Here is a 26,978-nt window from a genome sequence, read left to right on the forward strand (position 1 = left end):
CCTACTGCAGAAAAGTGCACCTGTAGGTTGGATGGGGTGGAGCCTTAGGTAATCGCCAGGGCGGGGCAACCTGTGTGAACCCGGTTGATGGAACCTCCAATATGGTGTCACCGCTCTGTGGCTGTGTGTGGAGCAGGCCTCAGAAAGGGGACAATGCCACTGCCTGGCCTTTGGAGTTTCATTGGAGGAAGCTGTCCTCCGGCACTCCACCTGATGCCAGATACTTCAGTTTCTCCCTGTATGCCGCTGGTGCCCTTTGAGCTGCTGCCTCAGTGTTGAAGCATAGAGGGAGCAAATCTGTGTAAGTCTTAAGTTCATTCCAGGCCCTTTAAGAGGAGATGCTTGAAAATCCCGAAGTTTCTTCCACTGCCCTAACCCCCACTGGTTTTTACAGCCAGAAGTTATGTGGACTTATCTTCTTGACACTGGAACCCTAGGCTGCATGGTCTGGTTTGGGACTGGGATTCCTCACTCCCGAGGTATCCCTCCTGATTTTAATCCACCACACATGGCTGAGGGACTACTCATTCTGCATCTCCACCCCTCCTACCCATCTGGATAAAGTGACTTCTTTAATTCCTTGGTTGTCGGACTTCCATACAGTTCGACATTCTGATGATTCTGGGTGATAGCTGTTTTGTAGTTTAGCTGTAGTTTTTGCTGTTGTTGTGTGAGGAGGCCAACCATGTTTACCTATGCCTCCATCTTGACCAGAAGTTGATTGTAGACACTGCAATTTTGAAATCTGCAGGGCAGGGCAGCTCCAGGAGGAGTTGATGATGCAGTCACAAGTTTGAAGGCATTCTGGAGTCAGAATTCCTACTGTGTAGCCTGGAAATGTTAAGTGATATGCCTAGTGTCACACAGCTCATACATACAGGGACATGGCTTAAAATCAGACATCCGGATTCTTACTTCAGGCAAAAAGCAGGAGAGGGTGCTGCCCTAGGCCACCTGATTTACAGCATGAAGAGAAATCTGTGGAAGGAAAAATAACACAATGCCACTCACGAGGGTACCTGTGGGTTTTCTGACTTGGAAGACTGATCTCAGATTCATGAAAGTGATTTTATGGATTCTAGAAGGCCTCCTGTTCTAGATAAAATATTTTCTATTAAAAAAAAGTATTTGTAATTTTTGGTGAGGTTGTATGCTGTACTAGACATTATCCTAGTATCCAGACAAAATTTTCCTGAAGTGTTCAAAAGGTGTAAGATAATTTGTCAAACCCTTGTGGAAGTTAAGATGCATTTGTCTCCAACATTTCTATTAGTCTGATTATCAATCTATAAAGGGAATAAGGTTTCTCTAACATTAGTTCTTATCAAATCCATATGGCTTATAGATTTATTTCCTTTCTGAGGTATTCATAAACCACTTCTTTCCTTCTCTATAATCTTCCCTAATTGCTGATTTGTGGAATTCTCAACCATACCAACCAAATCAAAATTGCATTTCCTGTTTCTAGTCATCTATCTCTCCTTCATTTATTCATTCCTTGTATTTTAGTAGCTAAATGAGAACTTAGTTGTTTAAAATACCTGAATGAACTTCTATTATCACTGCACCTATGTCCTTTAAGAAAGTTTTCAGAAATGTTTACTCTTATCCTTTCAGTTTGAAGAGCATATACAACAGAAGGGACATAAACATCTTAGTATTGCATTGCCTACACAAGCAGCAGCCCTATATGATGTTCTGCTATTCTTTATCCTACGAATGTTTCCAAGACTATGTTATTGTCCTTGGCATTTTGCTCAATTCAATCTCAGATTTCCTCTATGTTGACAATATAATTTATCTTTGGTTAAATATCCTTCCTATCTTGGGAATATATTCTTAATTAGTCTGAAGTCAGTGAACAACCACTTAATTTCTTTAGACTTCCCTACAAGTCATTCTTAATTTAGGTTTGTTTGTGATTTTAATAACTAGAAATTATTTTTTGAGCTGTTAACCTCCTGGATTATCTTTCTAGAGTTTTATGTTGTAAAGCCATATTAATATTTTTTTCCCAATTGAGAAAGACCAGTCTTGATCTATTGGTCTTAAACTCTAATTGTGCCAGTATCTCCCTCTCCCACTCTCTATTTCTCTCAAAGCTATTGTAACATAGTTACTTCTTTCTGCCTGGTCAAAATAAGGTATAGAGTAGCACACTGTCATAACTTGAACTGTGTCGCTCAAAATTCGTATGTTTAAGGCCGTAACACCCAGTTTGACTATATCCGGAGAGAGAGCCATTAAGGGAGATATTAAAATGAAAGGAAGTAATAAAGTTGGGGACTTAATCTGGTAAGACTGGTTTCCTTAGGAAGAGAGATCAGAGGTTTCTCACTCCATCTGTGCACAGAGAAGAGGCCAGGTAAGGACACAGCCAGAAGGGCACTGCAAGCCAGAATGAGCCCTCATCAGAAACCAATCCCGACAGCACCTTGATTTAGGACTTCTAACTTCCAGAACTGTGAGAAAATAAGCTTGTGCCAGGTAAGCCACACAGTCTGTAATATTTTGTTATGGGAGCCCATTCTTCTGAAGAGAGTCTCCACAGTGTCTAAGAAATACTTATTAGTAAACTGTTTTGTGTAAAAAAAGGTTAAGAATCCCTCAGAAATAGAGTGAATTTTCTAATTTATTTAATTACTGGTATTCTACAAGTATTATTCTATAGCTTTTTAATTGCAGCTATTTATCATGGATTTAATAGACATTTATGAACTGGTCTGAACCTACTTGTCATTTAAAATAATGGTCACAATCAGTTATAACATTAGGCTTTTGGAAATATACATTCTAATTTTCAAATCAAATCTTAATAGACATTTGGAAGTTCAACGTTTTTATACATTTTGGCTTCCTATGTTAGTAAGATTTTATGTTTGAAATAAAGTATCCACACACATCCATATACACAAACATACACAAGTACACATACACACTGGGTGTTACTTATATATTTTATTCCCACTTAAGGAGACACCAAGTATATTGCTTTTGTTTCTATTTTTTCTTCTTGGTGTAAATTAAACGTCATAGCTTATTACCGAACAGCAGGTAATTAAGTTGTTGATTACATTATAACATTTCTAGAAAGTGGCTGGTGGCCTACTTTACTCAAATGTTGTCAGGCACAGTACCCAAACAGATGCAGTCAGTACATGGTCAGCTTAGCACATGAGAAAAGTATAACAGACAAATAAAAGTAGTTCTTATTTTCTTGTTTCCCAAAAGGCAAAATCGTCCACAACATAGGGCCTGTGATCGGGACTGGGAAGGGATGGTGAAAAAAAAATGTTGGAAACGCTGATGTCGACTCTACTTTGAATAGTTTATTAAACTGATGTACAGAGAGAAAGGAAAGGCAATCACCTTTTTCAAAACTCAGCTCTTTGAGGTATAATTTACAAGCAAAAAATTCATTAATTCCAAGTATACAGTCTGATGAGTTCTCACAAATATATACAGCTGTGCAACCACCATTACGCTCACGTCACAGAACACTTCCCAAACCCGAACGTCTCCCTGGGCCCCTTTGCCGTCAATCCCCTTCCCACACTCCTAGAGCTCGACAAGGAACGGCTGCACAGTCAACACTTGTAAGCATTTCGCATTGTACTGAACTTGTGACGTCGTACTTAATCTTCCTCCTAAAGTCCTAAGAACAGACACTATTACCCCCGTGTTACGGGTGAGGACACTGACTCAGGTCAGGTAAATCACCCGAGACTCTTCAGCTAGTAAGTGGCAGGCAAATCCGTACCTATGTGATTCCAACATTAAAAATTGAGTTTTCACTTAAAAGTATTGAATTTCTTGGCTCCCCCAAGAAAATTTCTGCATGTCTGTATGTATTCCTGTATGCACCTATACTGAGCTGATCTCCTCTAGGAGAGGCTGCGTCGTTTTTTAAGTGTCCGACAGCTGCAGTGCCTCCTACTGTCATTCAGGCTCTGACACCAGGTGATCATCTGTGGTGCCTTCCCGGTCTTTGTCAGCATTCGAATTTGGGACCTCGGGTATATTCTGTGAGTCCAAGTTACACGTGTAGAAAAGTGTACAGAAGGATACACAATAGGCTGCTAACGCTGTTTAGCCAACCCTCCCCGCCACCCCTAAGATAGGAAAGGGGGAGACAAATGATCAGTGTCTGTTCTTGACATTTCTATAATGTCTGACTTACTATAAGTATGTATTACTTTTGTAGATTAATTTATGTGGATTGGATATTATGTCTGGAATGCTACCCTCTAAAAATTAAACCAACACAAAATTCTATAGCTAAATAATTGGAAATTTTTCTTTATAACATTATACTTAAAAATGATCACAGGTGATGTTTTTTCTTAATATTATTGACACAATGGTACAGGAACTATCGTTTAATATAAATACTAAAGCATATTTGTTACCCTCTTCTCTAGCAACAGATCACTTTAAAAAGTGTTTTTATACATGAGAGTCAATAATAAGAAGACTAACGTGTGGCTACAACTTTCTTATTCTTGCCGACATCACTAATACACTATGTTGTTTATGAACAAACAGAAGGTGTTGGCTTCTGTAATAACAAATGATTCTTAATGCATTAGAGGTGGAAAATAACCTTTTAGTGGTAGAATTATAAAGAAAGAAGAATTAAAATTCAGTAACAATTAAAAATTTTAAAGTCTATTACTTTTAACATTTAAGAGAAATTACTAAATTGTTAAAATCTTGGTCAGTAACATTTGTAGATATAAGTTTTTCTTGACATTATCCATTTCTTTTTTTGCATTAGATATCTATACTGTTGTCTTTTTCCTACCTTTATTATTTATAAAAGATGAGACAGTGAGTAGTTTGCTTCTACTTCTAGTAATACCTATGGTCAGAGAACAGGAAATTATGAAGGATAAGTGTTCCACTGATAGGGAAAATTGTTCTCAACTTTCTTAGAGGTTTTATCACGGGAGGCAAGGACACAGTAAATCTAAAATCACTCCGGATCCTGACGTCACTCATTAGAGTTTCTCTCCTTCCCCTTCAGACCTTAACTTTCTTCTGGTTCCTTAGTATCCTTCTGATGATATAGTCAGGTCTCTCTTCCATAAAAGAAAATTTCTTTCTTGCCAGTGCACCACCTTGTTTCTGCTTTCTTATTGTGGTCTTTCCTTTCTTAGCTAAACTTTTTGAAAGAATCTACACTCACTAATGGAGCTTCCTCATATATCATGTACTCCTGCCATCTGCCTCTGGTTTTGAACATGCTGTTCTCTCTACAAGGAACAGTCCAGTGCACCGCCACTAGCTACCCAACCTAACTCCTTCAACTCAGCTCAGGAAATAGATCTCCATCCATCTCGGGGTGACTCAGGAGTCCTCCTTAATGTTCCCAAGGTACATCAAATCAGTACTGAGTTATGACTTTATTATCACCACGGCCCTTATCATCCTGTTTTAGGTTATTAATTTGACTACCCATCGTCTACAACAAATTTTGAGTGTCTTCAGGGCAAAAAAAAAGTCTCTCTCCCCTTTTGTTTCTTCTCTCTTTTTCACTCTCTCTGCCTTCCTATTTTCCAATTCCTTACACAGAGTGAGATCTCAGTAAACATTTATTTGAGTCAAAATGACCAGATCTTGAAATTAAGCATGAAAAATCCTTTATAATTAACAATTTGGTTTCAGGTTACCATTTGCTTTGAGGATAAAAGAAAGGAAAAGGATATAGAAATACAAAAAAAAAAAAAAAAAAAAAAAAGGTGATAGGCATTCTTTCATTAGTGAATTAAGTTTAGAAAACCACAGGGAAAAGTGATCTCACATCCAATTATTCATTTAGATTACTGGTATAGAGAGCTGTTTCTTTTCACTGTCCACTAAAATGTAAAATGTTTGGTAAATGACTATTCAAAGTTCTTGAGCAATTTAACAAATACATTAAAAGAGTTCTTTTTTTTTCCTCTGAGCAAATAGTTAGCTTTTCACTTACCTCTATTGAAGTTCATCTCGTAACTTTCCTGCTCTTTCACAGAATCTTAAAATCCTGTCACCCTGACATTTTCCTATTAAAATATTATATATGAAATTGAGGATTATCCTCTTTCACATGTCTTTTACAAATTACCTAATGTAAATATACCTTCCCTACTATATAGGTGTGTTTCCCTAACTGAATGAGGAGAAACATAGACACTCTCCTGCTTGACTGTACTGCTGTTACTTCAATGAAATTAATGATAATTTTTGGTATCATTTCATATAGCCAGGCCATAGCGAGACTTCCCTGTGTACGTCATAAATGTCTTTACACAGTTGGCTTATTAGAAACCAGGATCCAAAGGAAGTCTCAATCCTTCATTTCATGTTTAAGTTTCTCTTAACCTATGGTAATATTCCCTTATTTTCTATACTGCCGACTTGCTACAGAAACCAGATCGGTTGTCTCTAACAGGCCCTTGTTCAGTGGTGTCACCTCCTTTTTGTGTCACTTAACTTTTCTCATGCAGCTCTAGAGTCATCAATCTTTTTCTGTAAAAAGGCCAGGTAGCAAATATTTTAGGCTTTGTGGCCCATATGGTCTCGGCTGCAACTACTCAACTCTGCCACTGTTCCACAAAAGCAGTCATAGAAAATACTTACGTGCATCAGAGTAGCTGTGTTTCAATAAAATATTATGAAAAACCAAACAAAAAGTAGGCAGCAGGCTGGGTTTGGCTGAAAGGCCAGAGTTTGCCAGTCCCAAGCAGTGGAAGCTTGACTCCACACAGGTCCAACATTTTTGCTGGAATACTTAGAGCTGACGCTGTAGGTTTCATACGTATTACAGGAGGCACATGCTTTCTGCTTGTTCTACTCTTCCTAAGACTGCAGTCAATCAATAGGTCTAAGTAGGGCAGTTTGATCCCTCCCAGGTAAAGTTTCCACAAGACCATTTGTACTATAGTTTCATTAGATGAAACTGATTATTATGTCCTGAATAAAATTATTTCATTACGGCAACATTATTTTCTAATCCTGCTGTTTTTTATATTTTCATTAACTGAAATTCTGCAAAGAACTTTCCCTTAGCAAATGTTACTTGCTTACCCTTACACAGTTCACACAGAAAAAGGGAGGATAAATGCTTAATTCTTTCATTATAATTGCTCATTTTCAGAGTATGAAGTTAGTGCTCTATTTTTACCACTGGTATCCAGTAGCCTGTTGTCGTGGGGGTGTGTTTCTTATTACAAGTTTGTTGTTATGAACCAAGAAGTTTTTCTATATTCAGGAAATTTCAACCAACTGTCTTCATTACTCTTTTTGATACTCAGGCTCTCTCATCTTTGGCCAGTGGGATCCCCTTTAATTTGGCCTGTGTCTTTCTGGCTTAAACCACTAGTCTTTAAGAGTCTCCTTACTTCTGGATACAACAGAATGTCTGAGGTTTATCTTTTTATATTTTCTGCCCCAGACTGGAATTAGCCATTCATCTATGACTCTTGGATCCTTTTAACGAGGAATGGTAACAATTCACTGATAGGGGTATAATCTGAGATACCATGATCAGAAGCTTAAAGTAGTATACTCTTTTTGGAAAACAAAATCTGCCATTAACTGGATGACCTTAGGGAAGTATTTAATGTCTCTATGGCTTTGATTTTTGCAAAATAGAGTTAAAATAGGACTCATCTAATAGTTTTAACATAAAGATTATATATACATAAGTATATATAACACTTAAAGCAATGACTAGCATGTAGTAAGCACTAAATAAAAATTAGGAATTTTTATTAAGAGTTCTGAAAATACTCTAACATTTGACCCAATAATTCTACTTTTATTGCTTCATCATAAGGAAAATAACAAAATTAATATAGAAATAAAAACATGTTAATTACAGTATTTATAAATGTGAGCATAATTGTAAACAATATAACACTCAATATTAAAGAAATAGTTTATGAAGAAAAAGTGACAGGAAAAAATGCCCAAGATATATGTCACCTAATATCAGTAAGTGTATCAGCCAAAAGTTACCATTTCCACTAGTCAAGGGTTAATATGCTCGTTTCATTACCTTCTAGACACTTTTTAATTTTATGTCTTTATGAACAATTTTGAACACTTAATAGAACAGTTTGATTTTTACATATTTACTAAATTAGGATGTGGTATTTATCTGCATTTCTTCAAGTTAATTTTTGGTTTCTAATTTTATCAGCCATCCAATTACTGTTCCTATAATTATCTTTTGTCCATCTACTGAGGAAGAAAACATTTTATACAGAAAGTATCTGCATAAGTTATTTAGTAGTCTCACACACACACACACACACAAAAAAAGCGCCTTGAGGGTAGGTGGCATAAAACCCAATAGCATCTTGCTATTTAGAAATCTCAATTAATAGGAAACCAAAATTAATTCAGGAAACATTAATGATCTGGCATTTGTGGCTCATCTATCAGCACCACAAGCAAGTAAGTTCTAGTTATGAATTTAAAACAGCAAATGTACCAGGAATTGATCAGTCTGCATATAAACTACATTGAATTTAGGGAGGTCTCTAAATAAAACTACAAAAACAATAATACTGTTATGGTTAAGAGAGTCCAGAGCTGCCCTCTCTAGGTTCAAATCCTAACTCTTCTGCTTACTGATAATGTGGTCTTGGCTAAGATAACTTAACTTCTCTGTGCCCCAGGTTCCTTATCTGTAATAAACATAACAGTATCGAGGCTGACATGGTTGTTATGAGAAGAAAACCAGTATATGTGTACCTATAATGCATATATGCACATATACATACACAAACACAAAGTGGTAGAACACTGCCTAGGATACAGCTACTACTGTGTTTACTATTGTTAAAAAAATTAGTTTATAAATCTAACAAAACATACGCAATATCTGTTTGCTGAAAACTACAAAACACTAATGAGAGAAATAAACGCCAAAATGGACAGAGAAATCTTGCATTCGTGGATTAGAAAACTCAACACGGCGATCTATAAATTTAACACAATTCCAATCAAAAGCTGAACAGGAGAACCTAAACCCTGGATAGTTATTTCACTCTGGTAGTGCCAATAGTGGGTTTCCCCTTAATCTCCCAACCTTTGTATCAGAGTAAAAATACTCTTAGGTGTAAATAATCATGTTAGTGACACCAACTCTGTGTTACTGCCTTTTCAGCAAGTAAGTCTGGTGTTAAAGTGTAATCCCCAGCAGGCTAGAAATACCCAGTTGATAGAATACAACAGTTCTGCCCTTTGTCTTGAGCTCCATGCTCATTTAGCATCTCCATTTTACTCCCTGCCCCCTCTACCTACATCCCAGATCCTTCCTTCAGCTTCTACTTCTGGGACCAATCCATCTCCACTAAGTTATCTTACTGGTTTGTTTGGTCCTAAGGCCCATTCGTAAGAAGGGATCTTTTTCTTATAGGCTCATCTCTATTATTTTCCTTAGTGAACGAAAGTTTAACCACACTAGAAATGAAAACATTTCTCCTGTCCGCAGAACAAAGTCGTTAATTTTTGCTTTCCTATCATAGCAACTACACAGCTCATAAGCACTCATTCTGCTTTCCTAATGTTAAAAAGCAATGGCCACAATCAGAACACCAAAATCTTTTACACTGTTCTGACCATTAATGTCGACAAAAACTACAAAAAGGGTACAAGTGACTCTAAAAGAATGGATTAACACATAAGAAAATCAGGCAGGAGGAGAGGGATTAGTTTAGAAGAGTGGGAGAGAAAGACAAGAGGAGGAGGGAGGAAGCCAGCCAGGACTGACGAGGCTGACTGATCTTGCAAAAATGAACACAAAGCCTAAACTGTACTTGAACAATAAAAAAATAATTTTAAGAAAAAAAGTAATTAGTAAATGTATTTCAGCAGACTAAAAGATAATAGATCATTATCAACTTGTTATAGCCTATTCCACAAATGCAAAAACAATTCAACATTAGAAATCGCATGACTATAATTTATTCCAGTCATGGATAAATGAATTTATTTATTCAATTGGTACTGCCTGGCACTATGTTAGGTATGTTTCATTTATATAACTGTGACCCTCGTAAACACCTGATGATTGTCTTGGAAATGAAAAAACAAACTTACGTGTCAAGTTTAAATACCCATTCTCAAAAACCTATTAATAAAGGAATTTAAGGAATAGTACAATTTGACTGATAATACCATAAAGCTGTATCAAATATCACTTAGAATTTTTTGAAAAGAAAAGAAAGAGAAAGGGGATAGGATACCATTAAATTAAGACTTAATAAATATCAACAATTGCAGAGTATGGACCTTATTTGGATCCTAATCCAAACAGTTTTGAAAAATTCATGTTTTTATGACAACCGGGCCAATATGTACATGGCTGGATAGCTGAAGATAACCAGGAAGTATTAGTTTTTTTAAATGTGATAATGGCTTTGGGCTTAGGTGTTGTTTTTTTTTAAAAGCTCTCACATTTTAGGGATACACAATGAAATATAAATATTAGATGTCTGGGATTTGCTTCAAAATCATTTGTCATTAGGGAGGGGAAGTCTAGACAAAACAAGGCTGGCCATTTAATAATTCATTTTTGAAGCTGGATGTTGGGTGTATCAGATTACACTAGTTTCCTTTTTTATGAATGTTTGAAATTTTCCAAAGTACAACATTTTAAATGTTTTTAATTATCAAATACAAAGAAAAATATCAAAGACAAAAACAAAAAGCAAAACACTAGAGACAATCTAAATTATCAGAAAACCTTCTAAGGGTACTATTTTTGAACACTGCTCTTTTTAAAAAAAAGTTTTATTACTTAACTTCTAATTGAAATATACATACAAAAATGTACAAATGGAAAGCTTACAGTGCTACAAGGTATCACCAAACAAACAAACAAACAAACAAACAAACCACACATACTCTATCTGTGTAAGCTATCACTTAGGTCAAGAAACAGAATTTAACCATCAGTCCAAAAGCTATCCTGGGTACCCCTCTCAATCACTACTCCTTCCCCCCCCAATAGATTAGTAGTCTCCTATACTCTGACTTCTTAGATTATAATCACACAGCACCTATAATTTAGTGTCTGACTTCATTTGATCAACATGTGAAGTTCACCTGTGCTATCTATACCAGTAGTTTGATGTTTGTTTGTTTTTCCATTACTGGGCAGCAAGTTATTCTCAAAGTGTGGTAAGTGGACCCGAGGAAATCCCCAAGATCCTTTCACAGTTTAACAGAATACGGAAAGTTCACTGATACAGTTTCACATTCCATGTTACAACTAAATGTTTAAAATGTACTACTTGTCAAGTTCTGGTATAGCATCAAGGAATACTTACTTATCTGAAAAGGCTATTGAAATACTTTCACCTTTACAATTACGAATCTATATGAAGCCAGACTTTTTTCCTATACTTCAACCAAAACACGTCACAAGAGACCGACCGCAGAAGCAGGGATAAGTAATCCGCTGTCTTCTATTAAGCCGGCCATTACAGCAACTTGCAATAGCAATACCACTCTTCTCATTAAATTTTTGTTTTGAAAAATATAGTCACTTGTCATTTTACATAATTTTATTTAATGTATGCTATTTATGCTCACAAGCAATGGGCTTATTAGGTCATTTTAAATATTTTACAATTCTTCAATTTTAATATCTATTATTAAAAACATATACATCTCACATATTAAAAAAACATTCTTTGGATTCCTCAATAATTGTGGAGTCCCAAGGCCCAAATGTTTGAGAACTACCACTGTATAGTTTTACCTTAAGCTAATACACCAAGATTAATTCATCTATTCTACCACTGATAGACACGTGGGCTGTTTCTAGCCTGGAACTATGACAAATAAGGATGCTATGAATATTTTTGTACATGTCTTTGGTGCACATTATGTTCCCACTTCTGTTGAGCTTATACCTAGAACTGCTAGATTACAGGGCATGTTTAATTCAGCTTTAATAAACTCTATTTTCCAAAGTGGCTATTAAGCATTTGAAATGTGGTTATTCTAATTAAGATGGGCTATAAGTATAAAATTTACACTGGATTTTGAAGACTTGGTATGAAGAATTATTTTCTATTGATTACATGTCAAAAATGGTATTTTAGATATACTAGGTTAAATATATTAACATTAATGTCACCTATTTCTTTTTCCTCTTAATGTGGTTACTAGAAAATTCATATACGTAACTTACATTTGAGACTAATATTATAGTATGCTTTCCGAGACCCCCTGTGGATGCCTGAACCTGTGTAATTACCAAACCCTACACATACTACGTGTTTTCCTATACATGCATACTTTCTCAGAGGAAGAACTTCACAGATTCTCTTTCACATTTCTGAACTGCCAGCATCACTACTCTTGTGCTTGGGGTCATTACTAAGGAAAACAAGAGTTACCTGAATATAAGCACAATGATACAGCAACAGTGACTCTGAAAACCGAGGTGGCGACTAAATGACTAATGGGCGGGTAGCATATACAGTGTAGATACGCTGGACTCAGGGATGATTCACGTCCCGGGCAGGATGGAACAGGAGAGCACGAGATTTCGTTATGCTACTTAACTGGCCAACGATTTAATACTTATGAGGTGTTTATTTCTGGAGTATTTTACTTAATCGTTTCAAACCATGGTTGACCACGTGTAACTGAAACTGCAGAAGGGAAACTGCGGAAAAGGGGCGGGGGATACTGTATGTATCTACTGGACAGCACTGCTCTGGGGGGAAACAGAAGTAAAGCAGGCCAATGCCAATACTGCACTGAAGAACAGCCTGAGATGCTTATGAGAAGGGCGCCTAGTTTTGAGGAACCAGGAACGACTCCCCAAAGGAGGTAACATCTAGGGAAAGGCCAAAGAATAGGCAAGAGTTAACCTAGTTAAGAAAGTGGTGGAGGAAGGAAGCTAAAGCCAGGCAGAGAACATGTGTGGGTAAAGGCCAGGAGACAAGAGAAACGTGGTCAGTATGGCAGGGACACAGTAAAAGGGATGTGAGTGGTGGGCAAAGAGAGTGACAAGAGACAAAAAAGGTAAAAACTAGGCAGATCAGGAAGGGCCTACTGAGTTATGCTTGTATTTTAATAATAGCAAACTACTGTTGGGTTTTAAGCAAGAAAGTTACATAACCATATCCGTACTTTAGAAAAGTCACTCTGGAGGCTGCTATGTGTGATATGATTGAATCAGGACAAGACCAGACAGAATCAAGGGTAGGGAGGGGCTGTAACAATAAAGGAGGCAAAAAATAACGGACCTCTATGAGAAATAAAGAGCAGAGATGTGAACCTTAGGCAAAATCACTACCTTCAAAGTTTCAGTTTCTAATAATTCCTACGTCACAGAGTTCTGTCAACTCAATTTGGGACGTGGTGAGTAAGGCACTTTTACCAGTGCAAACAGCTCAACTGTGATACAGCATGGCTGTGAGAGGGCCCAGGCTCCACGCTGGGTAGATGGCTCTTGTTCTTTTCCAGGCTGGTCTGCTTCGCTCTGCTCCGGGAAACATTTCAGTTGTTTCCGCTCCAGGTGGGGAAACACAGTCTTGGGTGGAAAGGGAAAGTCTGCTCTCAGACCCAGAGAGGAGCTGACTTATGTAGACAGAAGTCCCCTGGTCCCTGATTGCTCTGTCCTCACACAAATGAGGACTCCAGATCCTCACAGTCTGATTGGGCCAAAAGGCCCTGTCGTTCTGATTGGTCAGAATGGAGCCGCTCTGACTGGTCCGTGAAGAAACTGATGGGGCATGCTGCTGTGCAGCTCCGACTGGATGGGAAAGCCTGGGTCCTATCTGTTGAAACTGGGTTCCAGGAAACCTCTGTAAGGGATGGCTCAGATGGCAGAAACACAGTTCAGGCAGGCAATTCAGCGCAGGGTTCTCCCTGAAGTACAGTTTGCATGAGAGGCCCCTGTGTAGAAATGGTTGCTAGGCTGTTTTTGTTTGTTTAAAGTTGAGCCCAGTTAACCACCAAGTGCCCTTTTTAGTAGCTATCTTCTTTCTCAGAGTCCACAGTTACTTTGAGAATTTTAGCAAGGCAATTTTTTGTAAAGGAGTTCTGTATTCTAACTCTTGGAAAAAAGGTTTCAGTGTCACTAGAACAGGCAATTATAATTTCAAGAAGCTGAATTCTATTTCAGAATATACCAAAGATTCATCTTTTGAAAAAATATTTTCTTTATTTTTAGATTTATTTATTTTTAGAGAGAGGGGAAGGAAGGGAGAAAGAGAGAGAAACATCGATGTCTGAGAGAAACAGTTTGTCTGTCTCTTGCACACTCCCATCTCGGGATCTGCCGGATCTGCCTACAACCCAGGCATGTGCCCTGGCTGGGAATTGAACCAGCAAGCCTTTGGTTTACAGGCCAGCACTCAATCCACCGAGCCACATCAGCCAGGGCCAAAGATTCATCTTTTCTTTAATTTACCAACTTAAAACCTAAAAGATGCTTTAACAATCAATAAAGTCAAATAAGAAAGGGTTACTTACTCTTTTCCTTATTTGAAAGGTAAATTCCAACCACTAAACATCTGTTTACCAATTAATCTCAATATTAAAAGATTGGCACCATTTCCCATTTCTCTAAAAACTGAAATGTAAGTGAATTAAAGATAGGTATCAAGTTAATCTCATTCAATGGTGAGAAAATGAGTATAAAACAATGTAACTTCTTTACTAAATTAACTGCAGGGGAGTGAGTTATCAAATACTTAAGAGAAAACTGGAAAACTGCTGTCAGCTTCATTTCTTCTAAAGTTTCAGAACCTCGTAAAGTTATATCATCTATAAATAAGCCATACAATCCCAGAGGAAAAGGTAAAAGGTAACTTTATTTTTCTAAAATTTCTGAAAGTCTCTAAACTATCAATGCATTCTTGACTCTTCTAAGACATAAAGCAATCTTTACTCAATCAGTATAAGTCATTTAACTTGGCCAAAAAGTCTTTAAAATCTATCTTTTATCCCACCTTTTGTTGCCTGCCTGAAATACTCTTAAAATACTGTAGAGTTAGGTTTCTGTACTTATTTCACTGACAAAAATGATAGTCCTTAGAACTTAGTTCTCCATAGAAAGCTTAAGTCTCTCCCCTTGTAACTTAAATCCTCACCCTTCTTGTCATGTGTTGTACAACTACTCACCATAGCAGAGTATCCCCTCTTGCACTGATTGTCCTTAGGCTGCTTCTTGCTAGATTAGATAATAGAAACTTAACTTCTTAGGGGTCTGAGCTACTCTACTGAAACGTGGAAGCAGAAATCTTTGCTCTCTCATTCCTTCCCTTCTCTTTGTTCTTACCTGATGATCTCAAAGCCATATTACTTAGAGTCATCTCCATCTTCCCACCCCCAGACCACAGACCTAAGTACACTAGCACCAGTATTTTCTTCCTTCTTGTGACAAGAAAGTATCCATTCCTTCCCTACCAAAAGGGCAATCCATATGTGTCAATTTCCACGGTCACATTTGTCCAAGCCTCTGTGTCTTTCTCCTGGAATATAGTCGAAACCTAATCATCCCACCTCTACTCTTCTTACTTCTCCACACAGTGGAAAAAGTAACCATTTTCAAAACATAAGTCAAATTATGTCACTTACACCTCTTTAATAATTATACTTATAATAAATGCAAACTCTTTACCATGGTTTTCCAGGATCCGAGTTCCTGCCTCAGATTCCAAATTTACCTGTCACTCTCCCTATAACCACTGTGCTCTACCTACAACAATTTCATTCATTTACCTGCAATACACCAGCTCTTATACATTAACTCTTCCGTGATTCTGGATGTTTCACATGTTGTTGCCATGTGCAAGGCTCTCTTATCCCAGTCGTAACATGGGTAGCTATCCTTTAGTTCTTATACATGTCTCGACAAGTAAGCCTTTGCCTAATTATTCTGTGTCTGTTCACGATCTCTGACCCTTGTTTCTTTTAGAGAGCTTATTACAACTTATTCACTAGACTGTAAACCTTATGAGGGCAGAAACTACGGCCATCAGGTTCTTGTGCCTTATAAAATGCCAGACATAAGAGCTCAATGAGTATTTGTTAACTGAATGAATGAGTGAAAAGACAGACAGGATTAGGTTGCAAGTTTGGCTCTACTATTCCCTAGTGGTTTGATCTTAGGTCACGACTTTTCTGAGCTTCAATCTTCCCTTCTATAAAAAAGAAATAAATACTTTATATAGGATTGCTAAGTGAGACCTAATGAAGATGAAATGGCAATGAATAAAGACCAAGCAGAGTATCTGAACTTAATCTGATGTTATAAATTTAATTTAATATGTTAGTTTCCTTCCCTTCTTTCTGTAGCTTAAACAGTAAGAACTCCCTAGGCTAATTTAGTATTGAAACTAAATATCTATATAGATGGAGATACGCGCACGCGTGTGTATTTGGCATATACTTAAAAAGGCAGATGACATGCATCTGAACAGCTAGCTTGGTGATTTGTATTTGCAAGATCTAATCCTACACTTTAGAAGATGGGTGTAAGTAGTGCACATACATCTTATTAATCATCCCTCCCAAAAACAGTAGTGGGGCAGGGTGGTGAGGAGAAACAGGAGATAAAGGTGACCTGAAAAACTGGAGATCATTAAATCAACTTTAATTTCTAAGTTTAGAACAACCTTCATTTACCTATAAAGACTTGCAGTAAGGACATGAGTAATAACTCATTCTAAACTTCTGGGACTTCTGGTTAAGAAGGCGGCACAGGCAGACATCGCTCGCCTCTTTACACAACCACATCAAAATTACACCTAAAACACAGAACCACCGCCACTCAAGAACCAGCAGAAATCAAGTTGAATGGATGTCTGACAACTACAGATTTAAAGAAACCACATCCATCCTGACTGGTAGGAGGGGTGTAGACATGATACGGGCTGGTCCTTCACCCATGTGCGATGGATAAAAATTCAGGAGGGATGTCTTGGGAGTGAGGAGTCCCAGCCCCACACCAGGCCCCCAAGCCCAGGGTTCCAGTGCCAGGAATATAAGTCCCCATAGCTTCTGGCTGCAAATACCAGCAGGGATTGAGTCAGTGGAAGAAACTTCTGGAGCCCCAAGCATTCCCCCTTAAAGAACCCACACACAGACTCACCTACTCAGGCTCACTCCCTCTCAGCTCCAGCACTGGGGTAGCAGCTGAAAAGGCACCAGTGGTATACAGGGAGAAACCTGTCTGGCAACAGGGCAAGCAGAGGCTATTGTCCCTTTTCTAACCTCCCCCCTCCAAAGAGCCAGCAAGCTGATGTCCTATCTGAGACTCCATCAAACTGGCTAACACTCTTTGACCAACCTTGGAGATCCCCAGAGGCTCTGCCCCACCCAACTCATGGGCCCTCCCAAGCTTCTTTTCCATAAGAATGGCTGGTCTTGGCTCCTCAACCCTATCAAACAAGCACTAGCTGGCTTCAGTGGGCCCCAGCGGCTGCCATACTGAATTCACAGCTTGGCTTCGCCTGGGAATCCAAGCCCAGCACAAGGGGCAGCCATCTCAGATTGCTTGAGAGCTCAGGCAGGGCGGCCCCAGACAAAACACAGGTGGGGGTTGACTTGGGCCTGTACTACCGGGGAAACCCCAGGGCCAGTGCACCCAGTGGACGGCTTACAGACCACGTCGGAGCACCACCACCCTGCCCCTGCACAGCTGATCCTCCACGGAAGGCAGAGGTTGGTGGTCAGTGGTCACAGCCAATCCTTGCAGCTGACTGGCCTGGGTAAATCCCTCCCATTGATCTGCCCATAGCAACCAAGGCTCAACTATGAGAGGACGGTGTACTCAGCCCACACAAAGAGAGCACCTCGAGTACTCAACTTGGGCAACAGGAGAGGCTGTGACACTGGACCCTCCAGGACCCCTACTACATTAGGCCACACTACCAAGACACGGAGTCACAGAAGCTCTACCTATTACATAGAAAGAAACACAGGGAGGCTGCCAAAATGAGGACACAAAGAAACATGGCTCAAATGAAAAAAGAGATCAAAACTCCAGAAAAAGAATGAAACGAAATGGAGATAAGCAATCTACCAGATGAAGAATTCAAAACGCTAGTTCTAAGAATGCTCAAGGAACTTACTGAGGACCTCAGCAGCATAAAAAAGACCCAGTCAGAAACAAAGGATACGCTAATCAAAATAAAGAACAATTTACAGGGAAACAACAGTAGGGTGGATGAAGTCAAGAATGAAATCAATGATTTGGAACATAGGGAAGCAAAGAACAACAATCAGAGCAACAAGAAGGAAAAAGAATCCAAAAAAAATGAGGATAGTATAAACAGCCTCTGGGACAACTTCAAGAGGTTCAATGTTCATCTCATAGGGGTGCCAGAAAGAGAACAGAAAGAGCAAGAAATTGGAAATCTACTTGAAAAAAATAGTGAAAGAAAACTTCCCTAATTTGATGAAGGAAATATACATGCAAGTCCAGGAAGCACAGAGTCTCAAACAAGATGGATGCAAAGAGGCCCACTCCAAGACACATCATAATTAGAAGGCCAAGGGTTAAAGATAAAGAGAAAATCTTAAAAGCAACTAGAGAAATGTAGTTAGTGACTTACAGAGGAGTTCCCATAAGACTGTCAGCTGATTCCTCAAAAGAAACTTTGCAGGCTAGAAGGGATTAGGAGAAACATTCAAAGTTGTGAAAACTTGGCCCTATAGCCAAGATCCCTCTACCCAGCAAAGACAGTCATTTAGAATCGAAAGGCAGATAAAGAGCTTCCCAGACAAGAAAAAAACTAAAGTAGTTCATTGTCACCAAACTATTATTATACGAAATGTTAAAAAGATCTTTTTAAGTAAAAAGAAAATCAAAACTATGAACAATAAAATGGCAAAAAATACAAACCTATCAACAATTGAATCTGAAAAACAACTCTGGCAAATTAAAAACAGAGAATCACGGATACAGAGTGTTTTGATGGTCGCCAGATGGGATGGGGGTGGGGGAGAATTGGTAAAGAGGTGAGGGGATTAAGAAGTACAAATAGGTAGTTACAGAATAGCCACAGGGATGTAAAGTACAGTATAGGGAACAGAGAAGCCAAAGAACTTATACAGCTGACCCGTGGACATGAACAATGGTGTGGGGACTGCCTGAGGGAGTGGGGGTGCTGGGCGGAGGGGGGTGGGCAAAAAGTGAAAAATCAGGACAATTGTAATAGTATAATAAAATATAAATAAAAATTTTAAAAATAAAAATAAAATTATGAAATACATTTTCTAATTGTTGAAATTTACATAAGTTTCATCTATACTGAATGTTTACCTCCTTTTTTAATCTTTTATTCATTAAATTGTAATACTGATGTCAGAAAAAACAATAAACCTCAACTACAAAAACATCTCAGATTGAAAACACAAAAAGTTCTCATTGTTCCTTTATTTTCTTGATAAGCTTTAAATTTTCTAATCACAAAAGTCAGTCTTTTCTTTCTAAACATCTTCTGTAACTGATGTTCACTTTTCAGTCTGACATCACTTTTATGCTTTCTTCAGAGATTTTACTTTCTAGGAATCTTAAATCATTTACCATACCTCATTCACATCCCTTCCATGCTCTTCCTGGAACAGAATTCTCCCTCTGAAAGTGGTCATTTACTACTTCCTGCCTGACATCCACCTAGAATTTTGTGAAATGTGCTGCATACTTTCATATTCTCCCTAGGCTTTGGCTATAACTTCGATTATAAGCCCAGAAAGAGTTTACGTTGAACAATTAATTCAGTTTTCTTCAACATATTTTATGTGATCGAGCTTGAGTTGTTTAGAAGAAACTGGAATCTGGTTTAGATTTTTTTTCTCATGCTCTAATTATTTCTACAGTCTTTTTAAAACGGGAACTTTTAGTCTATCCTTACACTGAAAATTTATAAAATGCTACTGAATGGTCCTTAAAATTCTTGGGAAAAGATTCACTCATTAGATATAAAATGTAAGAGTTAAGAATATTTTACACTACACAGCACGTATTGTAAAAGAGCACTGTATACAGGAGAGACCTTTGGCTATAGTAAGCTGAAATCCAGTTTAAAGAAGACTTGGTCACAGGTTAGTCAGCATATGCCAGGAAGAGTTCTAACCGCTACCAAATGCTCTGGCAGCAAGTAACCAAAATTAACCATCTCTAAGGTTATTGTAAACGATAACACAAATACAGCCAACATTTTAAATTACATTTTATGGCTTCATCTAGGGCAGTGTTTTTCAAATTACAATTACAGGTTGTAATCTACTAGTGGGTCCAAAAATAATTTAATCGGCCAAAGCCAGGAAAGAATGAAAGAAGGTTAAATAGAATATGAAACGTAAGGGTGCACCACAGGTAGTAAGGTTAAGTATTATTTCATGAACTCTGGTTTGTATCCTGGGAGTAATATATTGTGTGTGTGTGGGGGGGGGTTGAGTGAAAAAAAAAATTAGAATACACTGATGTGGGAGACAAACAGAGGTGGAGAAGGATAAAGCAATGAAACTGTTAACAATTACCAAATCATTGCTCTACCAAATAACAGCTTCCACTAAGGAGGACACAGTGTTAGAAAGCTCCTTGCATTCATAAAAGCCAGACATCCCTATGTGAACTGTGAAGCAGCAGCTTCTCCTTGCCCAGCAGGCCTAAAACAATGCCCAGTAAAGCTCAGGGTTGCCCCTACTAATGCTACTCTCCCCCAAAACTTCCAAATCAACCTTTACTTTCTACTAACTTTCAGGAACATTCAAAGTAGCAGCTCCTGAAAGATAATTATTGGTCCTTGAACTACTTCTAGAGAACATTAACACTGTTCCATATCACAATTTAGAGTTTCAAATAAGGCTTTGGTATTCAGAAAAGTAACTTGGAGTATAATAGTCACATTATTCCACTAAAATGGTCAAATATAATAGTCACATAGTCCATTAAAATGGCCATGTGAAGAGACTAAACACCAAAATAAAGATTTTAAAAAGAGGATATATGAAATGTTTCAAAGGTTCAAGGTACAATTTGGAGCCATTTAATATTGTAGTTAATAGATAAGAGTCATTCTAAAGAGCTAGTTAACTTGAACTGCCTAAATATTGACCAATCAACCTGCTTTTCTTCGCTGGATCTACGTTAAGATTTACTCTCAACACTTGGTTGTTTTAACAGAGCTTTCTAACTATTTTTTAAGCCACTTAAAAAACCCCCACTTTTTGATGTATAAGGGACAGTTTCATAAATTACAGCTATTTTAAGGTGATGGGTATTTCTTAGTATGAATCCACTATTCATTACAGCTAGTGCATATTCAAGTTAAACCTCACTACAGTTATGGAAGCACCCCTCCCCCATCCTATTATTCTCTATAAACCCACATATGGTAAGAGAGGCAGAAGAGGACATAAACCACAGCTATAAAGAGAATTTCCCCAGTTGCAGGGTAAAGGGTTCCTTTAATCTCTGCTCACACAGTTGAATGTTGTGCCTGGCTCACTACCTCCTTTTTTTCTTATACTTTGAAACTTGTTGTGGCTTGAGACATCAACCCTTGGCAAAAATCACTTGCTAGTTTTATAATTTGGTTGCACACTGTTGGAAAAAGAAGTTTCTATCTTTGCCTCCTAACAACTCCTCACTAAACACAAATTCCAAAACCATAAATCTCTGATAAGCACCTACCAGAAAGTCGTTTTGTTTACAAGTACAAAAGAATGTACCAAGACAAATTACGGGGTTCACAGCCTCTCATGCCTAGAGGCAAGAAGAGTTTTAGTTCAAACACTAATGACACAGGTTTTAATGAGAGAAGAGCAAAAGAACCCATTTATTTATCCAGTCTAATCAGACATCACTAAAATTCAAGTCTGATTATAGTAGAGGATAAAGCTGGACAGTCCTAATCACCTTAGATTAAAGAGCCCTCTCACTTTCTCCTCTCTCCTGGGCCATTACTATACGCAGAGCAGAACTATACTCACCTTCAGGCTAGAAAAACAACGTAACAGCTTATTGATCTCTCTGGTGTAGACCCAAACCCACAAGTCATCAGGCAAGTAGGGATCGCAGCCACTAGATGCAACTGACAATCAGAAGTCATGCACTGTGTTTTCTGGTCACACACAGGCACACCATTGGCAATTATCACATCAAATGTGGACTAAACCTTGCCCCTCACCAAACAAACAAAAATAATATATTAATCAGGTTAGGCAGCAATACATTCTGAATCACATCCAAAAGCTATTTCTTGGCTGTCAGTTAATTTCATAGTTCATTAAATTCTTTATGTGTAATTTCCCGGGTTTTAAAAGTTACCATCCCATTTAATCCCACAGATAAAATGCTTTCAAAGGAGTTAATACTTGCTCATGGATTACATGTTGACCAAACTCCATCGCCACTACCACGGGTGGTGGTAGTGTTTCTGGCAAAGGACCTAGACTTTTTCCAAGTAAAATTTAACCATGGATGGGTAACTTCCAATTATTCCTTCTGAAGAAATCAAAGCACCACTCCAAAAACTCAAGGTTAACTGTGTCTTCTGAAACGCCGACCAATATGTTTGATAAACTAAGAATGGTTAAATCAGTAGTGGAACTCAAGTTTCTCAAACAATGAATGTCCTTTCTAATTAATTCCTTAGCTCTTGTTCGGAACCCAATGAAATATACAGTTTAGTTCTTACATAGCGTCTTCGGGGGTTCTCTTAACCTCAAGGGAATATACGGTAAACAACCCAATTCATAGATTGGAATAAAGCAACAGTGACAAGTTAGCGGGCAATGATGGATGAAATGAGAAATGAACTAGGGAGTCGGCGCAGACACATTTGCCCTGAGAGAGAGAAACTGAGGTGGGGCTGGAAACTATTTTCTGGCCTTCTCCCGCGTGGTGCTCCGGGGGCAGGAACAGGATCCTGCACGCCCGGGATCGGCAGAGTCTCGGCCCCCGAGCGCAGAGATGCGAAGAAAGCAGCGGGCTGCTTTTTCAGGGAGAGGGAAAGATGGGGGGCTGCTGCAGTGGGAATTTCACTGGGAGAGAACTTCCTAACCCCGAGGAAAGGTCGAGGGTTGGCAGGACCGTCCCGGCAGCGACGGGGGCGACTTCCCCTTCTTTCTCACAGTCATACATCGGTGTGTGGGTTGGTCGTACAAGGGGCCCTCCAGCCCAGGTCGGGAAGTCCGCCGGCCACCCCCCTGCTCCATCAGGGCTCCCCCCCGGCCGGGACACCCAAGCCCTTCTTCAACACCCCGAGGGTCTGGAGGTGGATGAGAACCCGAAAGCATCTCCGCGCGGGGCCACCTCCTCCGCTGCATCTAACCCCTCTCCGGGTCTTTGTCCCGCCGACACCCAGGGTCTCTCCCCGGTTCTCCCGGGAAACCCCTGTCCTGGAGGCCTCGGGGCCCAGGGTCGCCCCAGCTTTGTTCGGTCAGCAGGGCGCGGGGACGCGGACACTTACCGTACACCCCAGCGAGGAAAAGCAAGACCAACGCAGACCTCCACCGCGGAGACTCTTTTGTGCTCCAGAGTCGGGCCATAACCACGGCAGATGGAGGGAGCGAGGAGATGGAGGAGGAGGAAAAAGAGGAGGAGGAGCTGGGGCCAGACGCCGCCGCCGCCGCCGCCGCCGCCGCCGCCGAGCCCCCGGCTGCTCCCTGCGCTCTCCGCGGCGGCGGGAGGAGGAGGGGAGGGGCCGCCGCCCGCGCGCGCTCCCTCCCTCCCTCCGCCACTCTCGGCTCCCACCCCCGGCAGCGTGAGAACCCTACGCTGGGCTGCCCTCCCCGGGGCCGACAACGCGCGCGCGGGCGCGAGGCGAGGGAGCAGCGGCCGCGCGACTCTGGCCTGGCGCGGCACAGGCTGGCTGGCGCCGCCACCCGCCAGACAGAACGCGAGCCGGCAGCCGCGCTCATCCATGCGATCGGCAATCCCCTGGCCCGCCTTCCCTGGTTCCCTTTCCCCCAAGCGCTCAGCTAGACTTTCCAAGTCTGGAGTCGGTTTCTCCGCGACTGGAGCTGGAGGAGCAAGGCAGTGCCAATCGATGAACGAGCGCGCGAACCCCGGCCGCTAGGTTCCCCCGGGATCCTGAGTGAGGGCCCGCTGCGCAGCTCCGCCGCAGTCCCGGGCCTCGGCGTTGCCCCTGCGGGTGGTGTGAGGGCGAGCTGGGAGGCTGAGGAGTGTTAGCGTCTGAGGGGAGAGTGGGTGGTGGGAGGGTTGGGACTTGGGAGGTCTTTCCTACCCTTACATGCCTCTGCTCTGTATCGGCACGGAGCTCGGGCCGGGTGGACGCGAGGTAGCACGGCCCACAGGGCCGCGGGTCGGTGTGGATGCCTGCTGGGGACCTCGGGCTGCACACCCACGCTCAAGGTGCCAGGGGAGGGTCGGGCAAGGCTGAAGTGCAGAGCTTTCTGGCATGGAAACCGCGGGGAGCAGTTTGACACCGGGCGGGGCAGGTTGCGGGGTGGGGGGGGTGGCGGGGAGGGGTCGTCAGTTGGAGCTGGGCGGTGATGCTATGCTGGAGGCGACCTTGGAGGTGCAGTAGTGGTAGCAGTGCGGGGGTTCAAGTAGCATTGTCTAATTTCCCTAAACACATACCCTGGATCCCCAAAACTGTGACCCACTCCTTCCCTTAGATTTCCGTTACACTTTATAAATACGTTTGTAGTGACACTGACACTTCAGACCTTCCGCCTTGTATTTTTAAAGTATTTGTCTAGCAGTCTTATCTCCCTTACTGGATTTAACGTTGGCTTTACTCATGCTCTCCCATTATTCATTGAAGACCTACATACGCTGCACTGTGCTGCCTATTGACACGGGTTATCTCTAATCCCTAACGCCCTTTTGAGATAAATACTATTATCCACATTTTATAGATAAGAAAATGAGTCTTCGGAGATTAAATCACTCAAAACAATGTAGCAAGTAAACTTGAAACAGTTTTTCTGATTCTGAATTTAAGATTGCTTCCCCAATACACAACATATTCTATAGTACAATATTTAGTGCATAGTAGGTAAATGCTAAATTTTAAGACACTTTTTGAAGGTTGGTTTAGGCCTTATCTCTATTCGCTACCTACTTGTCCTCTTTAGGCTTTTTTCCTCCAGGAAATGGCATTCCAAAAAATTAAAAAATGTATCAACAAATAGTACAAAATCCAGTAATTAACAAATATTGTGTCGTCGTGGAAACAACCCCCCCCCCCAAAAAAAAAACCACCTAAAAACCTCGAACTCCAAAAAATGTTTTCCACTGTCAGGAGTAGCTTCAGTGTTCTTCAACAACCTGCAGCTGTCTGCCCTAGTTTTAGGATTCTGGGCTCTACCTGCTTCTTTATTGGGATCTTTTCTAGAAGTGGCACTAGCATAAAGGCTGTGTTTAGGACATGCCACAAGCAAAATGAAGGAAGACTGTACTACATCTTTCCCTTTTCTCTGAGTACCATCCAAAGAACCCTATCCTCAAGACGAGATACACAGCGCCTTGACTGATGGATTCATGCTCCTCCCAACCCTACACTTGCTCATCCCATCCAGACCTGTCTTCTGGGACTTACCCAGTTGTCAAACTTTTTTGTCTCCTTAAAAACACAATTTAGAAGGTCTCAAAAGAGCCTTTTTTGTATGGACCATATCTATTAATGTTTAATAGTTAGAAATTAAAATAGAGTTTTAAAATATTTGTAAATTTATTTAAAATAAAAAATGCATTGCAAGTTAACTCTGCTTTCCAAAACAATTTGTGAGGTGTGGCATTGTTTCCATCTTTGTAAATATCCTTGATGTTTGGCTTAATAGAAGACAGCTGGATTCTCATGTCTGTTCTGCATCCAATATGTTGAAATATGTTGGTTTGGTTGAAGTATGTGGAAAGAATCTAGACTTGTACAGATAAATAATTGGGAAAGGGAAGACATCCTGTACTTCATCAGTGTCCTCAGATAAAACTTTGAGAACTGTTGATCAACGTGTCTTTTAAAAAACATTTTTAATTGAATTTGTTGGCTGACATTGGTTAATAAAATTATATAGGTTTCAAGCATACAATTCTATAACACATCATCTGTATATTGCATTGTGTGTTCACCATCCAAAGTCAAGACTCCTTCCATCACCATTTATCTCCCCTATACCCTCTTCTACCTCACCCAGCCCTCTTTCCCTCTGCAATCACCGTACTGTTGATTTTGTTTATGAATGTATTCAAGGTAGCTATCTTAATGCCTTCAAAACCTGAGTATTTTGTTCCTCATTGGAAAGAATCTAATATATATCCATTCTAATGTATTAGCTGCTGAGCAATTCAATGTTCACCAGCCAAGGAAATTTATGTTTCATGAGGGAGCATTTTTATTTATACAAAATCTGATTCTAATGGAATATCAGACATTGGTAAGCAACATGGTATAGATTAGGTATTCGATATTATCCTTTTTCTTACCTAATTTGTCTAGCTGAGTACCTAGATGTCTACTTTCTGGACTGGTGTATCATAAAATAGCTCATATGAGAAAGCACTTAGAAATCTATAAAAACTATATAAAGTCGTTAGTGTTGCAAACAGCAGGCAAACAGTTAGCCTGCTGATTTAACTTGGCCAGCGCTCTGACCTGCACCCTATAAAGCGTAAAGAATGCTACAGAGACTCGTGGTTCTCAACCTGCGTCCCTGGATCCATAGGTGGTCTTCAAGGGTCTCTTAAGCCTCCAGAAATTACATGATAATTTTGTGCTCATGTATTTTTATAGGCAGAAGGTTCATTATTTTCAGCATATTCCTGAAAGGGTGTGTCAGACATTAAAAAAGAAAGTTTAAGAAAAATCAAATGAGGCAACTATTTGAGTTGCTTCTTAATCTTTCTCCTAAATAGGTCTCAAACTCCTCAAATACATGCACTTGCGAATGGAAAAGGAAATGGATGGTTTCTTTTTCCTTGATATATTTTATCAAGGCAAAAAAGATACATATATGGAGACATTCCCTTAAATAATCCT

The 26,978-nt window shown here is 39.8% G+C and overlaps 1 protein-coding gene across 2 annotated transcripts in view; it reads right to left on the reverse strand.

Annotated features, from left to right (window-relative positions):
* LRP12 (LDL receptor related protein 12) overlaps positions 1 to 23,585 on the reverse strand; it is a 70,836-nt gene extending 47,251 nt beyond the window's left edge. For both annotated transcript variants that reach the window (XM_054590381.1, XM_054590380.1), the window contains exon 1: positions 23,445 to 23,585. In XM_054590381.1, the coding sequence (XP_054446356.1) occupies positions 23,445 to 23,523 (79 nt within the window). In that variant the 5' untranslated portion in view covers positions 23,524 to 23,585. The remainder of the gene's footprint in view (positions 1 to 23,444) is intronic.
* Between the last annotated feature and the right edge of the window lie 3,393 nt (positions 23,586 to 26,978).

The sequence above is a fragment of the Pteronotus mesoamericanus genome, unplaced genomic scaffold (genome assembly GCF_021234165.1).
Source record: "Pteronotus mesoamericanus isolate MK-2021 breed Mesoamerican mustached bat unplaced genomic scaffold, CSHL_Meso_final scaffold_174, whole genome shotgun sequence".
Classification (NCBI taxonomy): domain Eukaryota; kingdom Metazoa; phylum Chordata; class Mammalia; order Chiroptera; family Mormoopidae; genus Pteronotus; species Pteronotus mesoamericanus.